This window comes from Tachysurus fulvidraco, chromosome 23, assembly GCF_022655615.1.
Source record: "Tachysurus fulvidraco isolate hzauxx_2018 chromosome 23, HZAU_PFXX_2.0, whole genome shotgun sequence".
In the NCBI taxonomy this organism is placed as follows: Eukaryota; Metazoa; Chordata; class Actinopteri; order Siluriformes; family Bagridae; genus Tachysurus; species Tachysurus fulvidraco.
The window spans coordinates 4,414,706-4,439,852 of record NC_062540.1 but is presented as its reverse complement, the minus strand read 5'-3'; the positions used below and the strand labels follow the sequence as shown (position 1 = coordinate 4,439,852).

The following is a 25,147-nucleotide window of genomic DNA, read 5'->3' as shown; positions in this document are numbered from 1 at the left end:
GTCATAAATAATCCCACCTGTGACGTAGTATTTTAATTTTACAAACGCGTCAATGATAGAAAGTTTCCTCGGTAGTGATTCACAAACAAACAGCGCATGCTAACGTTTATCTCAGAGGTTGTAAGGTAAGACAACATGCTGTTTCACACTCAATTAGTTGCTTAATGGTAAGAACTCAAGGACAAATAAAGGAAAACTACAGCCATCGTGAGTTCCTCAGTGATACATGGATTGAGGAATAGCACAATGAGAATAAATGAAAAAATATATATATATGTCTTGTTAAATTTTTTTAGGCAGATTTCCTGCAACAAAATAACTCTATTTCTAAAAGACATCTGAAATGAAAGCGTTTCTGTTTGTGGTGGCACTAATTGCTCTGGTGTTTTTCGTTCTTAGTAATTGATGCTAGCAGAGAAGTGAAAAAAATAAATAAAAAATACTTTGCAGCACTCAATTATAGAGGAACCGATGATGCAAGGGATTTAACAAGACACACAGTCCAGCAGAAGGCTGGGATTAGACAGCTTTGATATGGCTTCATGTTCATTACAGTGACTGTTTCATCACGAATTAGCTCATTGACAAGCTGGAAAGCGTAATGGGTTTGGCATTTTAGACCCTAGCTAAGGCTCAAAGGATGCTTTTCTCATGGCACTGCATTAAGGGCATTTTCTGTCAGCGCTCACAAACAAAACAATAACAAAAGAAAAAAAAAAACAGCTGTCACTTACCATTACATGTGTAAGCATCAGCAGCTGAAGTCCTTACAAATTTGTCTGCTCTGTTTCACTTGGTGTGACCTAAAAGAGAAAAATCTGTTGACAAGAACAAATACTGCGTTTGTATTTGTGACAGATGACAATATGGTTTCCATATCAGTGTGTATGTAACACAGAGTCAGTTTCATTATGGGCAGCAAAATAACATGATGCTAACTTGATGCTAAAGTGTCTTACGAAATTATATTTGTGTTTTTTTATTTTCTGCATTGATCCTGTAGTAAGAATAAAATTCTCTACTTTCTATAGACATTTGGTTTATATTGTAATTGACATCAGGTAACTCATTTTTCCAAACCTCCACAGGATCCCCAGGATCAGCAATGGCCTGTAGCGTACTGTAGCGTGTCTATAAAAATGCTCCATATACAAATAAATATGCTAGTTCAGGTGTCCGATTTCTAGCCATGTTATCACAAATCTGTCATTTGTTGCTGAGTCGCTGTTATAATTAATGGAAATATAAAAAGGAATTCAACAGCACTGTGGTGTAAATATATATAAATTTTAGAATCTGTTTTTTTTTTCTAATCTCATCTTGGAGTTTTTTTCCATTGGTGATATTAAACTTTATAACCCTAAAGCTTCTTTGCGACAATGCCTATTGTTAAAAACGCTACACAAATCACACTGAATTAAACTGAATTGAATTACGTTGGGGAGGGGGGGGGCCACGGTGGCTTAGTGGTTAGCACTCACACCTCCAGGGTTGGGGGTTCAAAGACATGCATGGTAGGTTGATTGGCATCTCTAGAAAAATTGTCCGTAGTGTGTGAGTGTGTGAGTGAATGAGAGTGTGTGAGTGTGCCATGTGATGGATTGGCTCTCCGTCTATGGTGTATCCTGCCTTGATGCCCAATGACACCTGAGATAGGCACAGGCTCCCTGTGACCCGAGTAGTTCGGATAAGCGATAGAGAATGAATGAATGAATGAATTACTTGTAATAGGTCCGCATTTCGAAGCAAAAACCAGTTAATAACAATCAACTTTGTTTAGATCAGTGTAGTTATAAAGACATACTGCATATGATTGGAGAGTTCTGCTCAAGTGTAACTCTGGATATGGACAGAAAGATTTTGCAGTTCACAGATTTATTATATTATTAATGAGTAAAATATAAAATTGGCTCCATGTAACATCCCAGCAGCCTTAAGGAAAGTTAAGAAAGGAAAGAAAGTTCTTGAAAGTTATAGCACACTCGAATCCGTGTCTATTACTATAGTATCTTGTGATAAATCAGCGTTAGTCGGCTGCAATATCCACTTGACACCCTTTCTATCCAAGCAAAGTGCACTTTAATGTGACTTTCTGGATATTTTTTTCTTTCTCACTGATTCACTCTGGAGACTGACTATTGGTGCTTCCTTCAAGCAGCTTTTAATAGCATCATCGCGCTCACATTAGTGCTCTGCATATCAACTTTGTGCGTAGATAGATGTTAAGCCACAGCGGGAGAAGAGTCAGGGCCCTCGTCCGTCCCTGAGCGGCTTAGCCGGCTCATTTAAGGTGATTAGAGTTTCCACCAGTCTTAATGCTGTGGACAGGATGAGACTGACTCAGGCACTTTGACTAAATAACAGCCCTTCTACTTCATCTTACATGCTTAACATCCCAACAGGCTTGGATGTTCTCGGCTTCGAACGCTGTCACTGGCTTTTGTTTTTTTTTTTTGTCTCTTTTCTGACCTGCCTTGAACCTTGGAATAGCTTTGAGGAAGTGATGGCTAACCTGCCATGGCTGTGTAGACACAAAAATTCAGAGACTTTCAGTGGTATTGACGGATAATTAGCACCCAGTTGGGGTGGCGTCTTTTCTTAGAGAGATATAAGAGTTAATTGGCCAGGGTGGCGGTATCTGTCCAAACAGCCCACCACTCAGACCTCAGCAGTGAGTCACAGGCCTATTAAAGTCACCCCAGCAGTCACAGTCAGAAGTGCCAAGCTACAGCGGCAGATACCTACTTAAAATGTTTCCCAGAGCCTAATGACATACGTCTGAGGCACAGAATTGTTATACTTATGCCTGATTGCCAAATTATTCCCAGGTTGGAAATGAATCCGAAAAAGAAACAAACACAGTATGTAGCACCAAAGTAGAGCCACTGCTGCTTTAATGGTGCAAACAAGACAGAGGTTTTGCTCAATAACAAATGTGAGCCATGAAAAAAAAAGCCTTAATAATGATTTAGATGTCTGTGACATCATCGGCAGATGATGATCGGGGTCTCATCAAATATCTAGCCTTATGAATCTAAATCGTATCTTTTCACAGCAGATTCATTGTTAGATTCATTGGTATAGTCAAAACATTGAATTGTTGTCAAAAGAATCTAAATGTTATTGTTTCGTAACAGATCTGATGCAGATTCAGTTGTGTATGTTTACATCTGTGCTGTATTGAAACAGACACCCAATAAGTCTTATTAATTCAGTTTGGAATCAGACACCAGCTGATAAAATGTCTGTGATTGTTTTTTTTGTTTGTTTTTTTACTTTTTAGTGGTAAGCAAACCTTTATCCCAGAGGCTAAAAACCGTCATTTCTGCCTACATGTTCAGCAGTTTATGTCTTTGTCATGTCTCACGCCATAGAGGAGTGAAATTTGGATAATATGAAGCTCAGTTTTTCCCTAGAGTACTGGGGGAAATATGTTTAAAGAAAGATCCCAAAAAAATCTCTCTGAGATTCCCCAAGTGATTTTTCATAAGGGTCTAAAATTTAAAGGTTTTTAGCATCAACCACTAAAATTATATATAAGGTTACCAACAGGGAGAAAAACAAACATCTCACACTGAAAGCCAACATAGTCCTGACTCAAGTTAGATCAGATTTGCCGAGATAAAATAATTTCATTGTCTCTAGGAATGGAATGCAGATGTACTGGTAAACATCCAGTGTTATAAAGCGAATCGTTTTAGCAGAACTACTGTACATGTACTAGAAATTGTCACCATGTTATTCATTTTCTTAGATCGACACACATTTAAATCCTGAATGTATATTCTTAATATTAATTAATGCAGTTAATAATGTTAGTTAATCAAGCATTACAAATAAAAAAAAAAAAATAATAATACTCCTTGTACATTCATCAGATAGCATATTTCTGCTGATTAGAAGAGACAAGTTGTCATGCACATGACATGACATTTTAGGTCATTTTTAATCAAATGAAAATATTTTAATAAAATTCTATTGGTCATTGGTCATTTTTCCTGCTCAATCACAGTTTCCACAGGTTGATTTTCAGTCCACTGACATAGTATTTGTGTGTGAGACAGGAGAGCGTGGACCTCGGGGAGATCATGTTCTCGCTATGCTACCTGCCTACAGCTGGAAGACTTACACTCACTGTTATCAAGTGCAGGAACCTCAAGGCCATGGACATCACAGGATATTCAGGTAGAGTTTTCTTTTTTACACAATAGTGTACTTCCACTCGAATAAATATATTGTTTCATATCTGTTAAACATCAATTTGCTGTAAATAATCTTCCTGTAGCACTGGAGACCCTAAACACCCCATGTTATACTTTTCGAAATCAATTCTTTAATATTTCTTAGCTGTGCACCATTAACCTGATCGGGCAAATTCGATTCTAGTATTTTGCTACGTCATTAAAGCCGCAAGCAAATATAGCTCAGTGTTCGACAGGAGCTCAAAGCAATGGATATAAAAACTAACTGTCTCGTTATATATAACGGTTTGAATTTCAGTAATATTTGATCACTACTCCAATAAAAAAATGTTTCATGTCACTAATTTTATTCACATGCAGTAAACCCAAGCTATTAAAATGTGCCCAAAGCATATTTGGCGTCTGAGTCAAACATCCCTATCCAATTTATTCCGCTTGAACTGGGAGTAATTTGGTGCCTGAGTAACGTACAAAAATAATAAATCATACGTATCACACACTAAAACATGGTAAAGCTGAGAATCAGTATGCAGTAATAATAGTGGACTTTGTGTCCAGTAAAGTGCTGGATGTCTGTGGCTCACTTTGAGTAATAAGTTGATTCATCAGTAGTTTGACGAAACGAGTGAAACTTAGAGAGAAAGCCTTTTTTAAATCCAGTCCATGGGACCTCCTGCTCCATCCAGCTCAAACTTACCCTTAACGCTGACACACCTGATCCATCTCCTTAGCTCCTCAGCTCCTCTTCCTCAAGTTTGATTTCTAGATGAAAACCTAGTGCTTGGAATTGTCCTGAAGCCTGTGGTAAAAAAAAAAAAAAGAAAAAAAAGTGAACAAAAGACATCAGACTGGCTGAGACTAATTCATCAACAAATGCTTGAGTTGTTTTGTGTTTTCTGACATATTAAGTTCCTCAGGGCTTTGCGAATTAATTTAATTCATTTATTACTAGTTCATTTCATTTCACTCCATGTGTGTGAAAAACATACTTGGAAAATAACCCTGATACTGATTCTGATAAGTAGTTCTGCTTTATCAATCTTAGTAGCATCAATAAATTCATAGAAAAGTTCCTAATAAACAAAAATGGTTATTTTTTCCCACACAGACGTCCAAAATAAATGGTGATATCAAACCCATTTCTGTTCTCTGAGATGCCAAGAGAGCTTGTTCATCTTCAACAACTAAAAGTCTTGCAACCAGAAAATAATTAATTTCTTGATACTGGTTGAAAATAAGTCCATTTCCATTCCATGTGATATAACCCCAGTGTACTTACAGTTTATGATGGGTTAATGTCATATGTTGAGCTGATTCAGTGTCGTAGATTGGTGCAACAGTCTGTTCAGCTCTAGGTTCTTGTATTGATATCGAGGGTCGGCAAAGGCATTTGTTATTATTCAAATAACAATAACTTATTCCTGTGTTTGCGCAGATCCTTACGTCAAAGTGTCTCTCATTTGTGATGGGAGGCGTTTGAAAAAGAAGAAGACCACCATTAAAAAGAACACACTCAACCCCATCTACAATGAAGCCATCATTTTCGACATCCCTCCAGAGAACATGGACCAAGTCAGCCTGCACATCTCCGTCATGGACTACGACCTGTATGTAAACCTTGGGGTTCAGGGTTCAGTGATTTTATTGCTTCTGTCTTGGGTTATGAACCCATTCACCCAATAACACGAGTAGTAATTAGTTAATGGATATTTATCGATCACACATTAATTTTCTTAAAGGCATCAAAATTTACAGGAACATATGAAGAAATAAACAAAGTTGACACACACAATAAATTCATATGATTTTCAAAACAGAAGGTGTTTTGGTTTGGATTATATTAATGCTCTCATTCTAATAAGTTTATTTTCATTTATTAGTTCATTTTTAGTATTTCTGTAATGCACATCTTTCACAGGGATATTGGGTCCCCTGGTGGTCCAGCAGTAGTGTCCCACTCTCTTGTTTCATAAAACCTGTGTCAAATCAATTGTACACACCAGATAATTTAATAAGGAGATGTTTATTTCACATTTATGGAAGACGTCTCCAGTGTCTGTGCTTTGCAGGTTTTCTGCCATGTTGTAGTTTTGAATTTTTTGTTTAATAGTGACAAAAGTGGGCATTTTTTGTCTATATTCTTTTGACAAAAATTTAACTTTGCATATTACCTTCAACTGAAAGGTGCAAAAATTAGCTGGTATTTTTACGTGTAATTAAGTTAGAACTTAATTGATAATATCATAATATCTTGTTTCATAGATGTTCCACAACATTAAATGTTTACTTCCTTTAAAGTAATTTTAAAAAGTTGTTTCTTAATGAATAATAAATGTTAAGCAAATTATTCCGTACTTTTGAGGTAAGAGATAGACGAATAATTAAGGAACATTATGTATATTTATGGATATTTCAGGGTTTGTTTATTTTCACAGCCGCAAACCTACAGTATTAACTCAAAATTAAATTCCACAGACTCCATCGGTTTTTATTTCCAGAACTTTTAAATAGAAATACAATAATATTTTGTTAATAAAAAGCTGTAGAGCTCTGTATTCGTGAACCTTGCAGTGACAGAACCCATTAAATCTGAACTACATTACATGTTAATCAGAAGCTACATGTTTACAAGTTGCAAAGACCCAACCAGTCTAATAACTATGAGTTTGTGCGTGTGTGTGTGTGTGTGTGTATGTGTGTGTGTGTGTGTGTGTGTGTGTGTGTGTGTGTGTGTGTGTGTGTGTGTGTGTGTGTGTGTGTGTGTGTGTGTGTGTGTGTGTGTGTGTGTGTGTGTGTGTGAGTGTAAATAGATGATGGATCACATCGAGTCCATCAATTGTTCCACCTTGATCCAGAATATCTCAGTGTCTCTTAACATACATTAACCCCGTTAAATTTCGAGCTCGATTATGGCATCATGGTGTAAAAATTGTATACGTTTTTTCACTTTCGAGCGCACAAACATAGCCTTCTAACATGACCTTTCATTCTGTTTCACTCAGAGCTTTGGTCTCTAGTCCCAGATTCTCAGAAAGAACGATGGAGGCGATTTTGTGCCAGAGAGAAATATAGAGAGTGACACATATACTCAAACTGAAGCTCTGAGGAAAAGGTCAGGAGAAGGTAGCGCTAGTCACAGGAAGCTCCTGTTTATATAGACGGTGCGGTTTGTGTGAAGTTTGGACTCGAGGAAGGATACCACAAAAGCAAAAGCATGTTACGTATATTGCTTTTTTTTATTGCTAACTGTAGTTACAGCATATAAGGAATATATAAATATATATTCATATGACAGGATTACAATACCCGCAGGTCTTTATTGTGTTCATGAATATTAATGAGATTATATTTCCATATAGGAAATATTTAATAACAGATTCATATGCCACATGTATATTTACATACACACTTTATATGTTATTTATTTAAGTGTTACGTGAGGAAATAAATATATTACATAAAGTTTATAGAACGGTGGCATAGAAGCCTTTATTATCGCCACATATACATTACAGCACAGTGGAATTCTTTTCTTCACATACCCCAACTGAGGAGGTTGGGGTCATAGTGCAGGGGCAGCTATGATACAGTGCCCCTGGAGCAGGGGGGTTGAGGGCTTTGCTCAAGGGCCCAGCAGTAGCAGCTTGAACCCCAATCCTCCGATCAACAACCCAAAGCCTTAACCAGTTGAGCCACCACTGCCCAAAATTTATTTAAATTTATACAACTGAGCAATTGGGGATTAAGGCAGCTTTGGTGGACCTGGGACTCGAACCTATGACATTCTGATCAGTATCCCAACACCTTAACCACTAAGCTACTATATAATTATGTATTATCTACGAAGTGGTGTGAACAGACGTGACATAAATCAGTTACAACTACTACCTTAAAGTTGATGAATTTCTTATAAAGTCGTGTCCTGCAGTGCGTCAATGCAGTAATAATGAAATTTTGCCAATTTAATTATTTATTAAAATGTTTTATTGTTCTTGTTCTTGTTATCACTTGTGTTATAGTAGCTGTAAGTGTAAATGTATTGATTCCATGTTGGAAAATGTACATTTCTAGCTTTATCTCTAATAGTTTAAGTAAAAGTCCCTGTTACTATAGCAACGATATGTATTAGAATGAGAGCACTAACTTAAATCTTGCAGCCGGTACTCTAGCAAACTATTCATCGTCTTCTGACCAATCAGAGAATTCGACAGGGTTGTGGTAGAAATGCTGAGTCATGATTATTTCATCAAATAACATTTTCTAACTAATTTAACTAGAAAAAATAATAAATAGCTGGCATACATTATGTACATGATGTGTACCTGTTTATACTTTCCTTTCTTTTCCAGGGTGGGTCATAACGAGATCATTGGAGTGAACCGTGTCGGGTGCGCAGCCGAGGGACTCGGCAGAGACCACTGGAATGAGATGCTGGCATACCCACGCAAACCCATTGCACACTGGCACCCGTTACTGGAGCACAAGAAATCAGAAAAAGAGGTTTGGGTCATTTGTTATTTCCTTTGTGGAAAATCCTGTATGTTTATTTAAAGCTAGTGGAGGTTGGCAGGGTGGAAGGGCAATTTGTAATAAGTGGAGATTATGTGTTCTCCCCCCAATAAAAAAACAAATCATTATGATTCAATCCATGTCTGGGCTCTCTGAAGATCCTCTTATGGACCTAATATGAATAATTCAGTAAATGTGTCAAATGATATATTATAAATTTATGTATAAACACAATCTCTCCTGTAAAAAAGATTGTAAAACGAGAATGGTTTTAAAGTTTGATGAATCACTCTTGAGAGAGAATGATGTGGTTGCTTCCTTCGCAGTGTTCTTTACAACAGTTTGTCCCGTTTTCTCTTTTCCAGTGGAAAACCAGGACGGCTAGTTTTGACAGTCAGGGCTCGTGCCCTTCCCCCAAAGCACCCGCCAGCCCTTGAATGGAACCACATGTGCCCCAGAAGGCCTGGCTCCCTTTCCTGCTGTCTGTCTGTGTGCCCGAGGGGGAAAAAAATAAAAAGCAACAAAAAGTAAACCAGAATGTCAAAATCCCTGCCATCTCCAGGTCTCCTCGGTTTCTCCAGGGCTTCTAAGCGCCAATTCCATGCAGTATTTCTCTAAAATCTCTGGAGCCAGAATCTTGTTTTGCAGTCAGTTCTTGGAGGGCTTGTGCACAAATCTTTCTTGAAACATGGAACCTTTTTGGTACAGGAGAAGAATTTATTCCAACCCTTCAAAAGGTGGATGAAATCTAACTATGGCATTATCAGAAGAATCACTTCAAGTCAAGTGGATGAAGTTTTCCTCGTAAGACGATCACATTACTCAGCGCCTCGTTGCTTGAAAAAAAAAGCTTATCTCAGAGAGCCGAGCGTCTGAGCAGTTAAAGGAAAGACGGTTCAAGCCAGAAACGGAAAAAAGACTCAATCTAAGGCAGCGAGAAGTGATGAGAGTAGAAGAGGAAAATGAACTGTCAGCTGTTATACATGAAGAAAACCTCTCCAGATTCTTTTGGGAAGGAAAATCAGATGTTGATCACCGACATTGTTGAGACTTTTACAATAGCCGTCTTGAGCTTTATTGATGTCATAAAAGAAAAAAAAAATTGTGTTAGTCATGTCATTCAAAAAAAAAAAGAAGAGGCGTTTGCCAGTTTAACCAGAGCACAATGATCTCAAGTGCTTTCCTTACTGTTCTCCAAATAGAGATATTTTAAGATCGGCTTGGTGTTATTGGTGGATGATAGAATAGTAACATTTATCTCTGTTAAATTAACACATTTAGTTTAAAAAATATATTAGTCAGTACATTAGTACTCATGTTCTCAGTAGTCTCTCTGTAGTTTTCTGAGCTCCATTTGAACTTTCTGCTAAAGATTTAAAGTAGTTTTATAGTTGAAGCTCACGTTAATCTGTTTTTGCTGTCAGTTGATCACCACTTGTGTTCGACAACTCCGTCATCGGTTTGTTTGATGCGCACTACTGGAAACAGGTTTTATACATAAAAATCTTAAGGGCACACTACAAAACTTATACGGTTAACGACGTCAACCTTTTCTTACTCTCGTCACATTAATCGCACAAAATGAAGCACCAGAAATTCCTCCAGAGTAATAAGACTAACACGTGGAGTCGGAAAAAGACCAAAATACAAATGGTTCATCTCTAAATGAACAAGACAAGATCTTTTCATCTGTGTGGTACTTCATTATAAATCAAGTGTGTAAATAAGGATATTTGAAGCCTGAGTGTTATGAATTACACACATAAGACTTAGGATAAATCTTTAGAGGCCATTTTCGACTCCTCAGAAAGCACAGTGCACTCCAGCAATTTACCAACAAGTGCTCTACATACAAGGGATTTATTCATTATTGCTGTAATAACTTGGCTGTTGACTGTATTTGTCACGCTTAACAAACACATTTTTTATACTGCTGAGTCCCTTTTATGATTCCTTCTTCGGTAAAATTCGCAGAGCACAGCAGTTTCTGTAAGCACTCGGCCAACGGAGAAGAAAAAGGCGCTCAGAAAGAAAAAGATGCATGCAGGCAAAGGCAAACTGAACCACATTTACCTTTTGGCTTTAAAAATGAGCTGCAGTTCTTCTCCATCACACACTATACTAAGCACACTACACTTATAGCTAATTCGTTATATAAAGCCTTTAATTCATCATAATGCTCCCAATGTGGTGAAAGCCTGATAAAAGCACAGAGCTATAAAGATGCAATACAGAACCATCTAAAGGGGCAACAACAACAACAAAAAAATATATGGTTGAATTTCTTATCATTTTGTAGTATCATTGTTCTCATCGAGTCATTTTTCTAAATCGTTCTACCTGAAAACCCAAAAAAAGCTTATATTGGTCTTTGTGATTTGATGTTTTCACATTTTAATGCCATAACCGATGTTCTTGTTTTGACTGTAATGTAATATGTTATGATGCTATTTTGTGTGGTCGTCTGGGAAAAGCCATCAGATTCTGGAAAATAGACAAAATCAGACTTTACACTTTTGTACTAGGACCTTAGATTTTTAATGTCACTGCTAGTACACTGCTATGAATTATCGCTCAAAAATATACCAAAAAGGGGAACTTTTTCTGCCAAAAACATCCCCAAAAAATGAGCCAGTTGACAGCAATGACTGACAGTTGCACGGAAGCTCCGCCTCTTTCCTCCATCTCCTATTAGCATTATCTCTCTCTCCGATAATCTCTCCTGTTATTTATCTTGCTTTAAAAATGTGCCTATACTTTCTGACAAGGTGACAAAGTAAAAGGTATCTAAAAAGTATTGGCACCCCAGGGGTATTAAGCCCCGCCCAGAAAATAAGTGAAATTACAGAATTACCACGACATGGACATGTGACATATCAAAACACTCAGCCCCATGAGAGGAATTGTGACTAGGGTGTTTGGTCGATGTCACGTCATGTCACTTGCAGCCCCACTCCCAAATATGCGAAATCACAGAATTAACACAATATCAACATGTGACATATCAAAATGTTCAAACCCTGTATATATGTGCACTACAATGTCTTTACACCTTAAATAATTAAATTGTAAAAATTATATATAAAGTCTTTATGATCCTATATGCGAAAAGATAAAGTTTTTTTTTTATGGGTCAGGGCAAAATCTTTTAAGAAGCATATACAGTATATATTCTAAAATGCCAAAGTTTCACCATGAGTTTTCCCAGACCACCACATGTTTATGTTCTACACCACTATGTAGAGTCACGTTGATTTCAGTGCTCTCTATTGTTCACGACTCATTGTAGACATCCTTATTTGCTTTAAAACCTAAAGAAGCTCCGACATTAGAGCGAAGAACACATGGGAACAGCGTTAACTTAAATTAGACACTTCCTTTTGGATGTCATCCTGCATTCATCCCAGTGCCGTGGTGTGTCTTAAATCACGACTCACTCAGTGAGGATTACAGTGGGCTGCAAAAGAACTACAAGTGATAAATCCACATGGACTCAACTCCTTAAAATTGATGAACCTTACTTTAGTGCTCAGAATTTGTCAGCGCTTTAAGTAGAAGCTAAATAGAAGAAGTAATAGAAGAAAACACCTCCATCAGCCATCATACATTACAGCTGTTGAGGTTTACATGTTTCTATGTGAAGAAATAGATCTACTCTTTTGGTGAATAACTGCAGGTAACTGTTTGATGACTTGACAACTTGTTGTACTGTTCTGATTCCTACCTGTACCAACCATGTTTATGATGTCCTCAGGCCCCGGCACTATAGACACAATCTGTTCCTGTTGTAGGTGGAATCTGTGAAATGGGTACAAATTACTTTACAGTCTGTGCAGTTTATGAACCTCTTTTTCTCTCCTTTGTGAATTTAACAACTTTCCAATTTTATATTGCTAATTTGTACTTGTAAGAAAACTGTCTATTTCAAACAAGCAGAAATAAAGTTGTCAGCTGAGTCGTTTCATTTCTTCCTCTTCATTGCACTTCGTCACAGATCGATGCGAGTAATGAGACTTGCTCAAAAATGAGCACAATTTAAAAAGAGGGATTTACAAAACAATTAGAAACATTTCCATTCTTCCCAACTGACATAAGTGAAAAATCTGATGTTAAATACAATGCCTGAATGTCATTCCATAAGCAAAGTCGCTAACCTTATGTTACGCTAAAACCATGGATCTCAATATGGGGTCAAGTATTTTTTCAAAATTCAAAACCACGACGCACCATTATCAGTGGCGCAATGGCGGCTCAAGTTGTTAAGGACCTGGGCTGTTTATCAGATGCACAGAGTTCAAGCCGCAGGTACCAACAAGTTGCCACCACCAGGAACCCACTGTAAGCAAGGCCAACATCCCTTCCTGCTCAAGAGGCAGTGCAACATACTGTAGCTTCCCATGACCTCAACCTCCAAAGTTGGGACATGTAAAGTATTCCACTGTGCTATAATGTATGTGTGACAATAATATAGGATTCTTCTTGTTCATCAAAGTTATAGATAAATTCATCAAGCCAATTGTCCAAAAATAATTTTGATAAAAATGGGTTTTATGGTTGGAAAATTCTGAAACGTCTCTGGAGTTAGTAAATATAACTGTATACATTTAAACCATGTGCCTATTTATTTAAATAGCTTCGTTGTAAAATGAATCTGGACCAATGAATGTGTTAATTCTTTTATTTATTGTACTGTTTTACAGTTATTTGAGCTCATGAATACTTTCTAGTCATTGCTATTAAGAAATAACAATTTCGGTTGATTTCTTATGAGTTATCGTACAAATAACTGTAGCTCACAACTGTAATACTATTCTGACCACAGATGAGTGGCATTTTGCCTTGTAATAACATCATATTTTTATATTTAAGTTTATAAAACATGTCAGTCATTCATTAGTTTTAAATGTCTATGAAGGTATGTTAATAAAGTAAGTGTACAATCTTTTTGGTCAGGTTTTTCTAGTAGTCTCTTTGCATTAGTGATTAGTTATTCCTCTGGAGGTGGAGCTATGGTAAACAGCTTCTTTGTGAGAGCCATCTTGTAGAGAATCTGGTAACCGTCATCCCAGGCATACACGACCTTCTCTACAGGATTGTACTTCATGCTGGAGTGAGCTCCAAAGCGCCTAGGGAAGTACAGAAGTGGAGCTTCATCAGGAATTACCATGTCATTAACATCATATACACACTGGACTCTAGAACGGCTGGGGGGTCTAGTGTTGTAGACCACGTAAAGCGTTCCACAGACAAAAAATGCGGCTTCGGCGTTGATTCTGGAGCATGATGTTTCCCACATATTTTCGATGTCTAGCGTGTCAGAGTCCATCTTGGCCAGGTTAATGGTGTCTCCTATGGCATACAATGCCCAAAGTCCTTCCTCTTCAGCAATCAGGTCAACCATGGTCTCAGGATTTAAGCTGTACACTGACACCTGGTCCTGTACAGGAAGAACGGCACTGTCCACCAACGAGCCATTCTTCAGATGAAACTTGTTCACCTGCAACTCTGATCCCTCCGTTATGTAGTAAAGAAAGCCATCATAGACAGCATGTCCAGTACCTTTCCATGAAGCAGGGAGGGTTATCTGCTTGCCTTTGGACATGTCAGAAGATGCAGAGAACTCTTTATTCGTGTTGAACTCGTACAGAGTGTCCTCAGAAGTTCCATTAAAGATGTAGACCTTTGCTGTCCTGGCATCTTTTGTCCACACACCTTTGGTGCTGCCCAGCCTTTTCAGGATTTTCATTGCTTGGATCCTTGACACAAGGTCGACGCAAACTGTGAGGAAATAAATTCATCTCCATCAGTGTTCAATGTCAAACTTATAGTTCCACATTAAACTGAACGTTTTCAGCGCTGCTGAATTCTCAAATCTGAAATGAGTTCTGACTGTAAAATAAATGCTAGCTTTATTTTAACATACTTGCTCTAAAACATGCATAATCTAAGCCTAATAATGAACAAATATTCATGTAGGAGACAGTTATCTAATATTTAGGAAAGGAGTCTCCAGTTTCAGTGCTTCATACTGTTGTAGTCAGTCTTCAGGAGGGAAGTTTCCAAAACTGTACACTTTCTCAGTATGAGGGAGAAAAAAAATAGAAAACCTATTAAAAACATTCCAGGCCAGAGTTTACCTCAAGGAAAACGTATTTCATATTTTAATAGATTTTCATTTTTAAATATCCTTGGCACACATTTAGCCTGGGGGAGTGAATTTTGCAGACAGAATCAATAAAACAAAAAAATGAAAACCCTTCACTTCCTGAATCTGTTTTACTCAGAACTACCGAGAATGAAAAAAAAGGGACGTTAACTTAATGAAAATAAGGCCAAGATGAAAGTAGAAGAGATTGCAGCCCTGAAATTATTGTAAGAGGACATTATCTATCGCTCTGTAGTGAGACCTTTCTACTTCTCTACTTCGCCCAAAAGCAAGGGGTTTCCTGCATGTTATAAAAACATTTCAGAGCACAGCTTATCCATGTCTAAAAATTGTACAGGACTGCAAAAGGCTTTAACGGTTACAAAGGTGTCATATTTAAGATGATTTGTGACAGTTACTGGGGGAAAAAACTGAGTCTACATCTTGAGGAAATAGTCTGACTTAAGTGCAGCTGTCCTTTTTGTTTTGTCCTCAAATCAATAAGACATAGCAGCCTAGAGGAACAAATCATCCATCACCAGCTGGAATGATTCAGCTCTCAGAACATGATAAAGGACTTCTTCAGTATGAGCTAAGTTTGAATGGAACCTCATCTGACCTGTGCAGCAGCTAGCAGTGCTCCAAGCCATGATCCAGTTCCTTAAAATGCCAGTAAAAATATAACACACAGATACTAATGGACACTTTCCAGGCTTTACGAAATTGTGTAATAAATAATGAATTGTGCAAGAAATTCCAGACTGAACTTGGATGGGTTTATTCTGTATTTCAGAATGTTGAGCGAGAAAGCAGTTGATATCAAATACGATATCCAGAACACAAAAACATGGAAACCGGACTTTATTCCCCCATGTCCCAAACCATCAGCTTTGCCTTAGTAAGCCTGGATTTGTTTTAGCTGCAAATGGTATTCATCTCCTGACATGAAATAAAGGTCTGCTTCAGGGATCCAGATGGGATCAGCTTTGTATACATGATTTAAGGTACAATGAGGAAACCAGGTTGCAAGTAACATTTGTCACTTAAATGATGTTTTCCCTTAAATCAGGGGTCATCAGATGGTGGATTCGGGACTTAATGCAGACCTGACAAAGTATTTCAGCAGATCAGACCAAGAACTTCAACATTGTACAGTAGCTGTAGTAGAACAAACATCTCATAGCTCATACTGTTTCTAAAGATGAACCATAGTGTTCATAGTTTCTGTAACAGAGCCTCTCTTTTTTACCATTTACTCATTCTGGTATGATCATTAGAGATATTAAAAAGCCAGCTGGACAGAGAAACTTAGAACAGGTTCCAGATTTAAAAAGTGGTACCATGGAATTCCAGTATGAACAAAAACTAAGCACTACAAGATGAGGTGTCTTATTAATATCCGTAAACTAATCATTAATTGTCGAGGATCGAAAAGGTTGTTGCGCTATTCAGTCTTTTGGCTTACTGGATCTTTTATGCTGATTAATTCTCACAAGTATTCGTTGAACATTCCTTCTGGAACAAATGTTCCTGAGGGCTTCAAATATACTTTAACTGTCTGAAACTGGAGTGTTTACAGAAGCACAAACATGCAAATAATAACTTAGCAAATTATAATAAAAACCCTAATTCAGCATATGACATCAAATTCATTGAGAAATTCCTGTCTTGTCATTTAGCCAGGATTCTTTTCCACTTTTACAACCTAGGGATTTTGCACAGAGAATTCAGCCAACACCAGGGCAGCATTTAATGAGTAGATAAATATAGTCAACGTCCACTTGCCAAGACACCATCTGAAACCATCTGAAACCGAAGGTGTATGAACAAAAGAACTCAATTCCCACACATGTTCAGTGTCTCACCTGAAACCTCAAAAAACTCATCCTTCTTCTTCCTCTCCGTCACCACGGGCTCTTGTTCCACCATTTTGTCCGCTGCTTTGACACAAGGTTTGGGTGGATGTTTGGTTTCAGTGTAGTCCATCTCTCGCTCCACCCGGTCGACCCGCACCCCTGCTCCCTCCAGATCCTCCCGAAGCTTCTCGTGCTCCTTGTTCAGTTTCTCCAGCAGATCTACAGCCTGATGCCTGAACTTTTTCAGGTCGGTGTTGTAACGGTTGTTCTGCTCATTCCATAAGGCAATGCGTTCCTGAACATAAAAAAAATTATAAAGTTGATGTGCATACTGTGTAGTGTGTAGTACGTCATCACATCTTCATGGAATGTTATTGGGAGATCCCAAGAGGTATCATGGACGACATGGACTACTTTCCATGACTACACTGATTTGCAGCCTACAGGAAAGTGTGCCAAGTGATAAGTCATTACATATATGTTGACTCCAACACACACACGGTGTGTATTCAAACACTAAACGCTCGATACAAAGTATTGCTCAGTGTGCCTTGTTCTCCTGAACCTTGTTCCTGGTTATAGTCATATAGTCTGCTTTTTTCATCACCTCCGCCTTGCCTGCCATAATGACTTTCAACTTCGCCTTGCGTTCTTTTCCATTTGTTTCCATCTGCCAATTTAAAAATAAAGAATTTCCACCTGCAAGTGATTTGCTGCCTGACAGAAAACACATTCTTCCATAAGAAAGTGTGTGTGTCTGTGTGTGTGTGTATATCTGTGTGTGTGTCTGTGTGTGTGATATATATATGTAATATATATGTCTGTGTGTGTGATGTATATAAGTGTGTGTGTCTGTGTGTGTGATATATATATGTATATCGAGATCTCATATATATCTCGATATATATCTCATATATATCTCGAGATCTCATATATATCTCGATATACATATATATATATATATATATATATATATATATATATATATATATATATATATATATATATATATATATATGTATATCGAGATCTCATATAGACATTGTGCTATTACATAGTGGGGAGTGTTAAAATTGAATTTTGATCTTAATCCTAATATCAGTAGCTTGATATTAGGATTAAGATCAAAATTCAATTTTAACACTCCCCACTATGTAATAGCACAATCAGCCATCACTGAATGTTATTATTTCTTATTCCCTATAATTCCATGTCTATTTTCCAAACGATTCCAGCCACTCTTATCTTTGCCCAATCTTTATCCATAACTCATCACTGAACTCAACGTTGGACTGAAGTTGAAAAAAAAAAAAGCTTAATCTATTCGAGTGATTTTAGTCTGTAACATCGGTGCATATGAGATGATATGACTGAACAACAAATAACTGATTGATTACTTTTAGGCACATATAAACAGATCTTTATACCCAAGATTCAGGACCATTTATAGAAGGTGTACTTGTGATGTGCATGCTATAAATTGCAAAGCTGAGATTTTAATAATGCATAAGGAAGGAGCTCCATTTTACTGATAATAAACATGCTGACGTTAGCACATACTGTACGTCTGGTGTAGAATGGGATTTTGGTGTGTGGATGCAGCACAACACCGCACACTGTTAGTCAGAGACATTTACATATACAGTCTTTCATTGGTTTTCCAAATGGTTAAAGAATCCTAATAAGTTTTTTGAACTTACAATCATCCCAATACTAAAACATTCATTTTAGTTTGCATTCATTTTATTTCTTCGGTCTGAACATGTAGACCTGGCATTAATATATATGTATTATAGAAATGCTCAAGGCTGTAAATTTCCATTCTGTTGATATGCATTGCTATATTCCTGCATGGCAAACTCATTCTCATGATTCTCGGTTAGTCTTTTTTTGATGACTCTCTGTAGTCATTTTTGCTCACTGCCTCACTGATAAATACTGAAAGATTTTTCTTGGCTAGAAAATAAAAAGCATTTCAGCAGACGGCAGATACGAAAGCTCACGACAGCTAAGTGTGGTGGGATCACTGTAAATATATTCTTACCTCCATAGAAGCCAATCGGCTTTCCAGGTAGTTCAACAGGGTCTGGTACTGGTACTGGTACTGGGCCCGAGAGAGCTGAGCAAGCATGCTGAGGAGGATAGAAAAGAAGAAGCCTGCTTTCATGGTGAGTTCAGATGTGGGACACTTTGAACCCTTCTTCAAGTAGCCTCAGGACTAAAAAAAAGATTTGCAGTCTGCCTTGGGCACAAACCCGGAGATGAGTCTTTGCAGAAGTTGATCAAAGAAGTGACCATGAACAAGAATGACTGCTTGGGTTTCAAATTCTCTGGCTTTCTCCTCTGGCTGGAATGTTTTCCTAAAATCTGAAGGAGGAGCCATGAGTCTTCGGCCTCAATCCATCCTCCGTACCGAAGCTCGGTTTCAAATATTAACCCTATATGGGGTTTTGTCATTTAAAAATACGTTCACATAAAACATAATACATAAAAAAAAAATCCCTGAATTTATAAGTTTGTGTGAAACTAAATCGCCTTCATATGGCAAGTTAAAAGAAGGAGTAGAAGGTAGACATCACGAAAAAAGTATAAATAGTTCTCTTCAATGTAGATATATATATATATATATATATATATATATATACAGTAGTTTTTTCTATAAATAAACTTAAAATAAACTGCTTAATTTTTCCTCCTCATTTTATTCTGTTTGAATAAGGATATATAAAAGAAGTATAGATGAAGTATACTTGCAACGATTCAGTTTTACATCAATGAATGCCACTTTCTTAAAAATTGTAAGAAAAAAATATAAATTTAAGGCTAAGATTTTTCATCATATTTCTGCCATTTGGATTTCTATTAAACAGAAGTTGTCCAGAAATACCCCTGTCTTTCCAACGTGTCTTATTCGCTATCATTCAAAGTAAACAACATCATCATTAAAGTCAGGGTATCCAAAAGCAGCTACAGCTCCATATTTTCAATTAGCCAACTGAGACAGCAATACAGCAGACATGTACCACCTACACTAAATCTGTTTTATTTAAGAGCATATTGGCTGTTTGCATGTTCTGAAGGTAACAGAATTAGCCAACACCTCCGCAAACAGAAGAGCAGGTCGTCTTGACTGGAATAAGAAATAAAAACCGGACGCAAACCCGTTTTTGTTCCAGATTTTGCTACAGATTTTTATTTATTCCACAGAGTGGAACAATGGTGATCATGCCAAATAAATGAATAAATAAAAGGCATTAACTGTACATGAAAGGTCACCATGATATCGATTAGATTATACTACAGAAGGTATTGATTCGTTTGCTGTAACAGCATCGGTCGGACAGTAAATCAGTTTGGAAGGTTTATATTAACCCGTCAGCCTGCTCAATCATGCGGTTGTCCTATCAGCCAATCGTGGAGCAGCAGAGCAATGCATAAAGCATTTAATAAATAGCAGTTAATGTTCACAGTGAAAATAAATTTCGAGATGGAATGGAACTGTTGAGCACCCTGATGATGAGATAGACCAATGACAAGTGCAGGGAAGCAAAAGTATCTCATATAATTAATTGTTCTTTCTTGGGCTGCTTCCTGTTCAGGGTCACCACAGCAGATCACATGGTCCACATATTAGATTTGGCACCGGATGCCCTTCCTGATGAAACCCTCCCATTTTTTTCTGGGCTTGGGATGGCAATGAGAGTTAAAAGCATCTCATATATTCATACTTTATAACCTTAAAGAGCAGAAAGGCATCTCAGAATTCATAAGACATTGAACTCTGAGGTGATTGGACTACATCTAAAAAGAGGAAGCTGAGGCTATCTTGGGAACAAACTCACCAAGACTAGACATGTCGTCTAGTCTTTGTTTTAATTTTTTATACTGTTATCTCAGATTTCTCTTCTTGGTTGCATGATATTATGTGGTGCACTGCTGCAACCTGATTGGCTGACCTGATAATTCACTCAGTAAGCAAGGGTTCGGGTGTTCCTATTAAAGTGACTGGTGAATGTAAGTGATATTCTGTATAACTGAAAGTTTTCAACATGGGAAAGTCTTCTGAGTGGAAATATTATTGTGAGGTACAAAGAGAGAAAGGAAACTGATATCAGAATAAATGATGACTCTCATTTACAACATTAAATGACTTTCCACAACATTAAATGTTTGATTAAAAGTACAGTGTGTCATTCTATCATAAATCATTTGTGAGCATTTGGCAAATTGCTGTGGTATAAGAAGAATAAAATACTTTGGGGACATGCCGTTCTTGGAAAATAATAATTTTGGTAAAGAAATCCTTACAGAGAACTATTCAGTACTGTCATACTGTGAAAGAAACAGCTGTTGTTGTTGTTTGCTCTGAAGTGACACAACGTGATGATGCCACATCATCAACACAATGTGCCTTTTTTAGTGTTTATTATCCTGTCAAAAAAAAAGATGTTAGTCGTTTAAATTTTAATGAACATGAACACATAGGCTTTTTGTTCCTGAAATTCATTCATCTTCAGTTAGTGCTTCATTCTGGTCGGTATCATAGTATCATACAGGTGTCTGTGTTGAGAATACAGGGCATGAGGTAGGAATACACCTATTTACTGAAGGTTTTTAGGAGGTGGGGGTTAACCGGTGAAACCAGTAACCTGATCTTAACATCAAAATACTACACCATCATGTTGGCAAAATATTTGTTCATGAAAGTTGTAACTTTACTATGTATTAAAGATAATTATGTCAAAATAATGTTACACACAGCGATGTTTCCGGTGTCAAACATTATCTGAGTTAGTGTTGGGAGACACCGCCATCTGCTGGCAATGAAGCTGAAGCGTCAACTTTACTGTACAGAGTCCTTTCTCTCAGTCATTAATTCATCATTAAGCCGCACTAAGCTGTACGTATTATTAATGTTTATATATAATGTTTTAATAGAGAAGTCATCTGATGTGATGTCTAGGACAGTGACTTAAAGAATAAAATAAGGTATGATGATATAAGACAAGAATCAGCCCGAATTTGAGTTTTTTCCCTAAAAAAAAAATGTAAAAAATTCAGTCATTCAATAGCTTCAATCATACTTTTTAACCGTTTATAGTTACTGTTGATGTGATGAAATGTCTTTGTGATTATTTAGTTTGCTGTCGCTTACATTCTACCAAACGTTTTTCTTTCTTTCTTTCTTTCTTTCTTTCTTTCTTTCTTTCTTTCTTTCTTTCTTTCTTTCTTTCTTTCTTTCTTTCTTTCTTACTTCCAACTACATCCATTAGGGGGCAGCACCAACTAGGATTTCAGTACAAGATTCCTTTAAATATACCAAATTATTTGGTGTTTTATTAAAGGAGATTAATATCAATCAATATATGTTAACTATGTTATATACTCTATCTATCTATCTATCTATCTATCTATCTATCTATCTATCTATCTATCTATCTATCTATCTATCTATCTATCTATCTATCTATCTATCTATCTATCTACACAATTATTTAAAGGATGTAACACTGTGTCCATATGGAGACAAATCTGCCCCTAAATCTGCACTAAATCTTAAAATCTTTCTCACTTTGTCACCCCATCACCCACAACCCAAACATATATGAAAGGAAACATTTTTTATTGGCCTGAAATAATGATTGAGAGGGTCAGACAACATGACCACCGAGCGCCAGGTCGTATAAATGAGCAGGCCAGCGTCAAAGCACCGTAAATCCTTCGGCCCCTTGTAAATAGCTTTAATACACACGAGGCGCCAAATCACTTGACCTGCCTTAGCCTTGCAGTTTGGGAGCTTTCCGCTTGACTGAGCATACTGGAGCCAGCCTCCCTCGTCAGATTCCCTCGCTGTCAGGCCACATTAATGGTGGAGAGCTTATTAGCGAGGCGTTGCCTTTACCATTTTTCCTTTTTTCCCCCCAGCCTTTTTCCCTGGCTCCAACCCTTAGGGCACTTGAATGCTTCATTTGTGGCTGGGAAGCTAATCAGCTGCTTCTATGACCTCCACTTCTTCTCTATCCTTGAACATGGTTTCTGAAGGACACGCAATCTGTCCTGCACTTGAAGCGATAGGGTGTAGATAAGGAACAATATTGTAAGCCTGTAGAAGAAAATAAATAACAACTCAATTGGAAAGCTGACAAAAACTAGAGCCATGAGTTTCTTTAGCTTGGTTAGACTTAATATTCAAGGGATTCGTTAGTACCAATAGGGGAATTGGTTTTGGTCTGATAACATGTTCATTTACTTGTTCCACTGGGGTAGGAGGAAACAGCCTTCATTTCCATCATCCTATATCACATAATACTGTATGACATTGTCCTGGTTATTAAGGAGTTACAGTGTCTTCAAGAAATACAAGAAACAGAATCCAACAACTAATAACGTTTATACAGTATGTTGGAATAGAGATCGTGAAGGTGTGGCCAATCTGAACACACAGCACAGTGTAAGCTAGGGTTATTAGATTTAAAAAAATTGCTTAAAGAAAGAAAGAGTATTGTCACCTGTAAGAGCAGTTCAACTGTACCGAGCACCGAGCACTTCCTCTGACACTTCCTTTCCCCGTGCTGCACAGGGTCTGCTGGGTCTTCTGCTTTTAAGTCAAAGCGCACTTCATGACATCTAATGCTCAGGTCATCGACTTTCCTGCAATTGATTAAATATTTAACATATTTAAAATAACACACGGGATGAGGAATTCATACAGCTGCAAAATCCATAAACAGCTCAATGCGATGTTTTTTGACAAGCCTGGTACCTTAAAAATAACAAGGAGAGTCATTTCGGTATCGGGATTGAAATCTGTATCGATAGCTATCAAAAACATACTTGTACTCGTTCTTGGTGTGGAAAAAAAAAGATAAATACATCCCTTTAAAAAGTGGTAGCTCTCAATCTGCTCTCGCAACAGGAATTCTATCAAGGAAGAGAAATGATTTGGATTTCATACTAATGGGAGAAATAAAAGTTACAACTGCTAACAGCACCCCTGATATTTAGCTGCTGTCACAAACCACCGTGTGTTAATTAGCTGCAAGGCGGCTATTTATACGTCAACCTATGCAGTTTCAGACCAGTCATAACTAAACCTGCTATTATGCATGCAGTAAAAATGTTGCCTCATAGTGTTGAATGCGTCCATTTTTTTAAATGTCATTGCTCTACTTAATTTGTATGCTAGACTGTGTGCATTAGCTCAGCATTAGAGACCTCACAGAATGGGCCAAGAGCTTCAGTGCTTGGAAAAATCCTGACAAAGCAGCATTCATGCTAGCAGGCTATAAGTGCCCTACCAGCTAGGCCACTGGAAATACAGACGCAACTCCAGTGCTATGTCATCACTTAAAAACAAACTGTACAACTCGCAAAAACAAACCATTTCACCAAACCCTGTGCTGTCCTTCTGCTTGCTACTACCTCATACACGTCCTGATAGCAGACAACTGTGAAGTGTCCAGGAGTGTGTTAGCTCTCGTGTGATGCTCCGAGATCTGGGGTTTTTTGTGTGTGTGTGTGTGTGTGTGTGTGTGTGTTTTTGTGTTTTTGTGTGTGTGTGCGTGTGTGTGTGTTTATTGTGTTTGTTCTTTGTTTTACAGCTATACATCTACAGATTCAAGAATTTTTTTATGTTCCATATACATTCTGTTTTATGTTCCATATACACTTCTGTCAATCCTGAATGCGATGCCAGTACATCTTAGTGCACCAGGCACAACTAACATTCACACCTAAGGGCAAATAATCATGTTTTTGCAATGGGTGAGATGAAACCAGAGAACCTGAAGGAAGCACACAAATATGGGGAGAACAGGAGAAACCCAACACAAAAACAGTAACCCAAGCTCAGGATCAACACAGAAACCACAAAGCTGTGAAGTAGCAACAGTAGCCGCATTACACAATAGTTACTCAAATTCTTATAAATGGGATCCATATTTATATATATATATATATATATATATATATATATATATATATATATATATATATATATATATATATATATGTGTGTGTGTGTGTGCGTGTGTGTGTGTGTGTGTGTGTGTGTGTGTGTGTGTGTGTGTGTGTGTGTGTGTGTGTTTCCTCTCTATTTGCTTCTCTTTTTCTACCTATCCTGAGGCATCCAGAGATTGACTCCAACCTCTAAATGTCACCCAAATGAGGATGAGGTTCCCTTTTGAGTCTGGTTCCTCTCAAGGTTTCTTCCTCTTCCATCTAAGGGAGTTTTTACACTCCACAGTCACATCAGTCACCTCAGTCTTGCTCGTTGGGGTTAAATACAAACATATTTAAATATAAGTCTAATGTTATTGCTGATCTCTTGTATACTAATAATCTTTGTCTAATATTAAACTTTCTGTACTATATTACTTATGTTTCGTAAAGCTGCATGGAGACAATGTCCACTGTTATAACCGCTATACAAATAA

General features: G+C 37.4%; 2 protein-coding genes and 1 long non-coding RNA gene across 3 annotated transcripts in view; 1 reads left to right on the top strand and 2 right to left on the bottom strand.

The window, feature by feature from the left end:
- Window positions 1-12,666, top strand: part of syt6a (synaptotagmin VIa) — a 64,756-nt gene extending 52,090 nt beyond the window's left edge. Inside the window, exons 4-7 of the mRNA XM_027144561.2 lie at window positions 4,065-4,185; window positions 5,638-5,809; window positions 8,552-8,702; window positions 9,077-12,666. Of these exons, the coding sequence (XP_027000362.1) occupies window positions 4,065-4,185; window positions 5,638-5,809; window positions 8,552-8,702; window positions 9,077-9,148 (516 nt within the window). The 3' untranslated portion in view covers window positions 9,149-12,666. The remainder of the gene's footprint in view (window positions 1-4,064; window positions 4,186-5,637; window positions 5,810-8,551; window positions 8,703-9,076) is intronic.
- LOC125140056 lies at window positions 759-8,662 on the bottom strand. Its single transcript, XR_007139291.1, has 3 exons — window positions 8,525-8,662; window positions 4,900-5,001; window positions 759-818 (listed from the first exon to the last, which is right to left on the bottom strand). It is a non-coding gene; the product is annotated as an uncharacterized LOC125140056 (long non-coding RNA).
- A 709-nt stretch (window positions 12,667-13,375) lies between the features above and the next one.
- olfml3a (olfactomedin-like 3a) lies at window positions 13,376-19,080 on the bottom strand. Its single transcript, XM_027144579.2, has 3 exons — window positions 18,757-19,080; window positions 16,722-17,007; window positions 13,376-14,489 (listed from the first exon to the last, which is right to left on the bottom strand). The coding sequence occupies exons 1-3, from the start codon at window positions 18,877-18,879 to the stop codon at window positions 13,699-13,701; spliced, it is 1,200 nt and encodes a 399-aa protein (XP_027000380.1). The 5' UTR covers window positions 18,880-19,080; the 3' UTR covers window positions 13,376-13,698.
- Window positions 19,081-25,147: the final 6,067 nt, after the last annotated feature.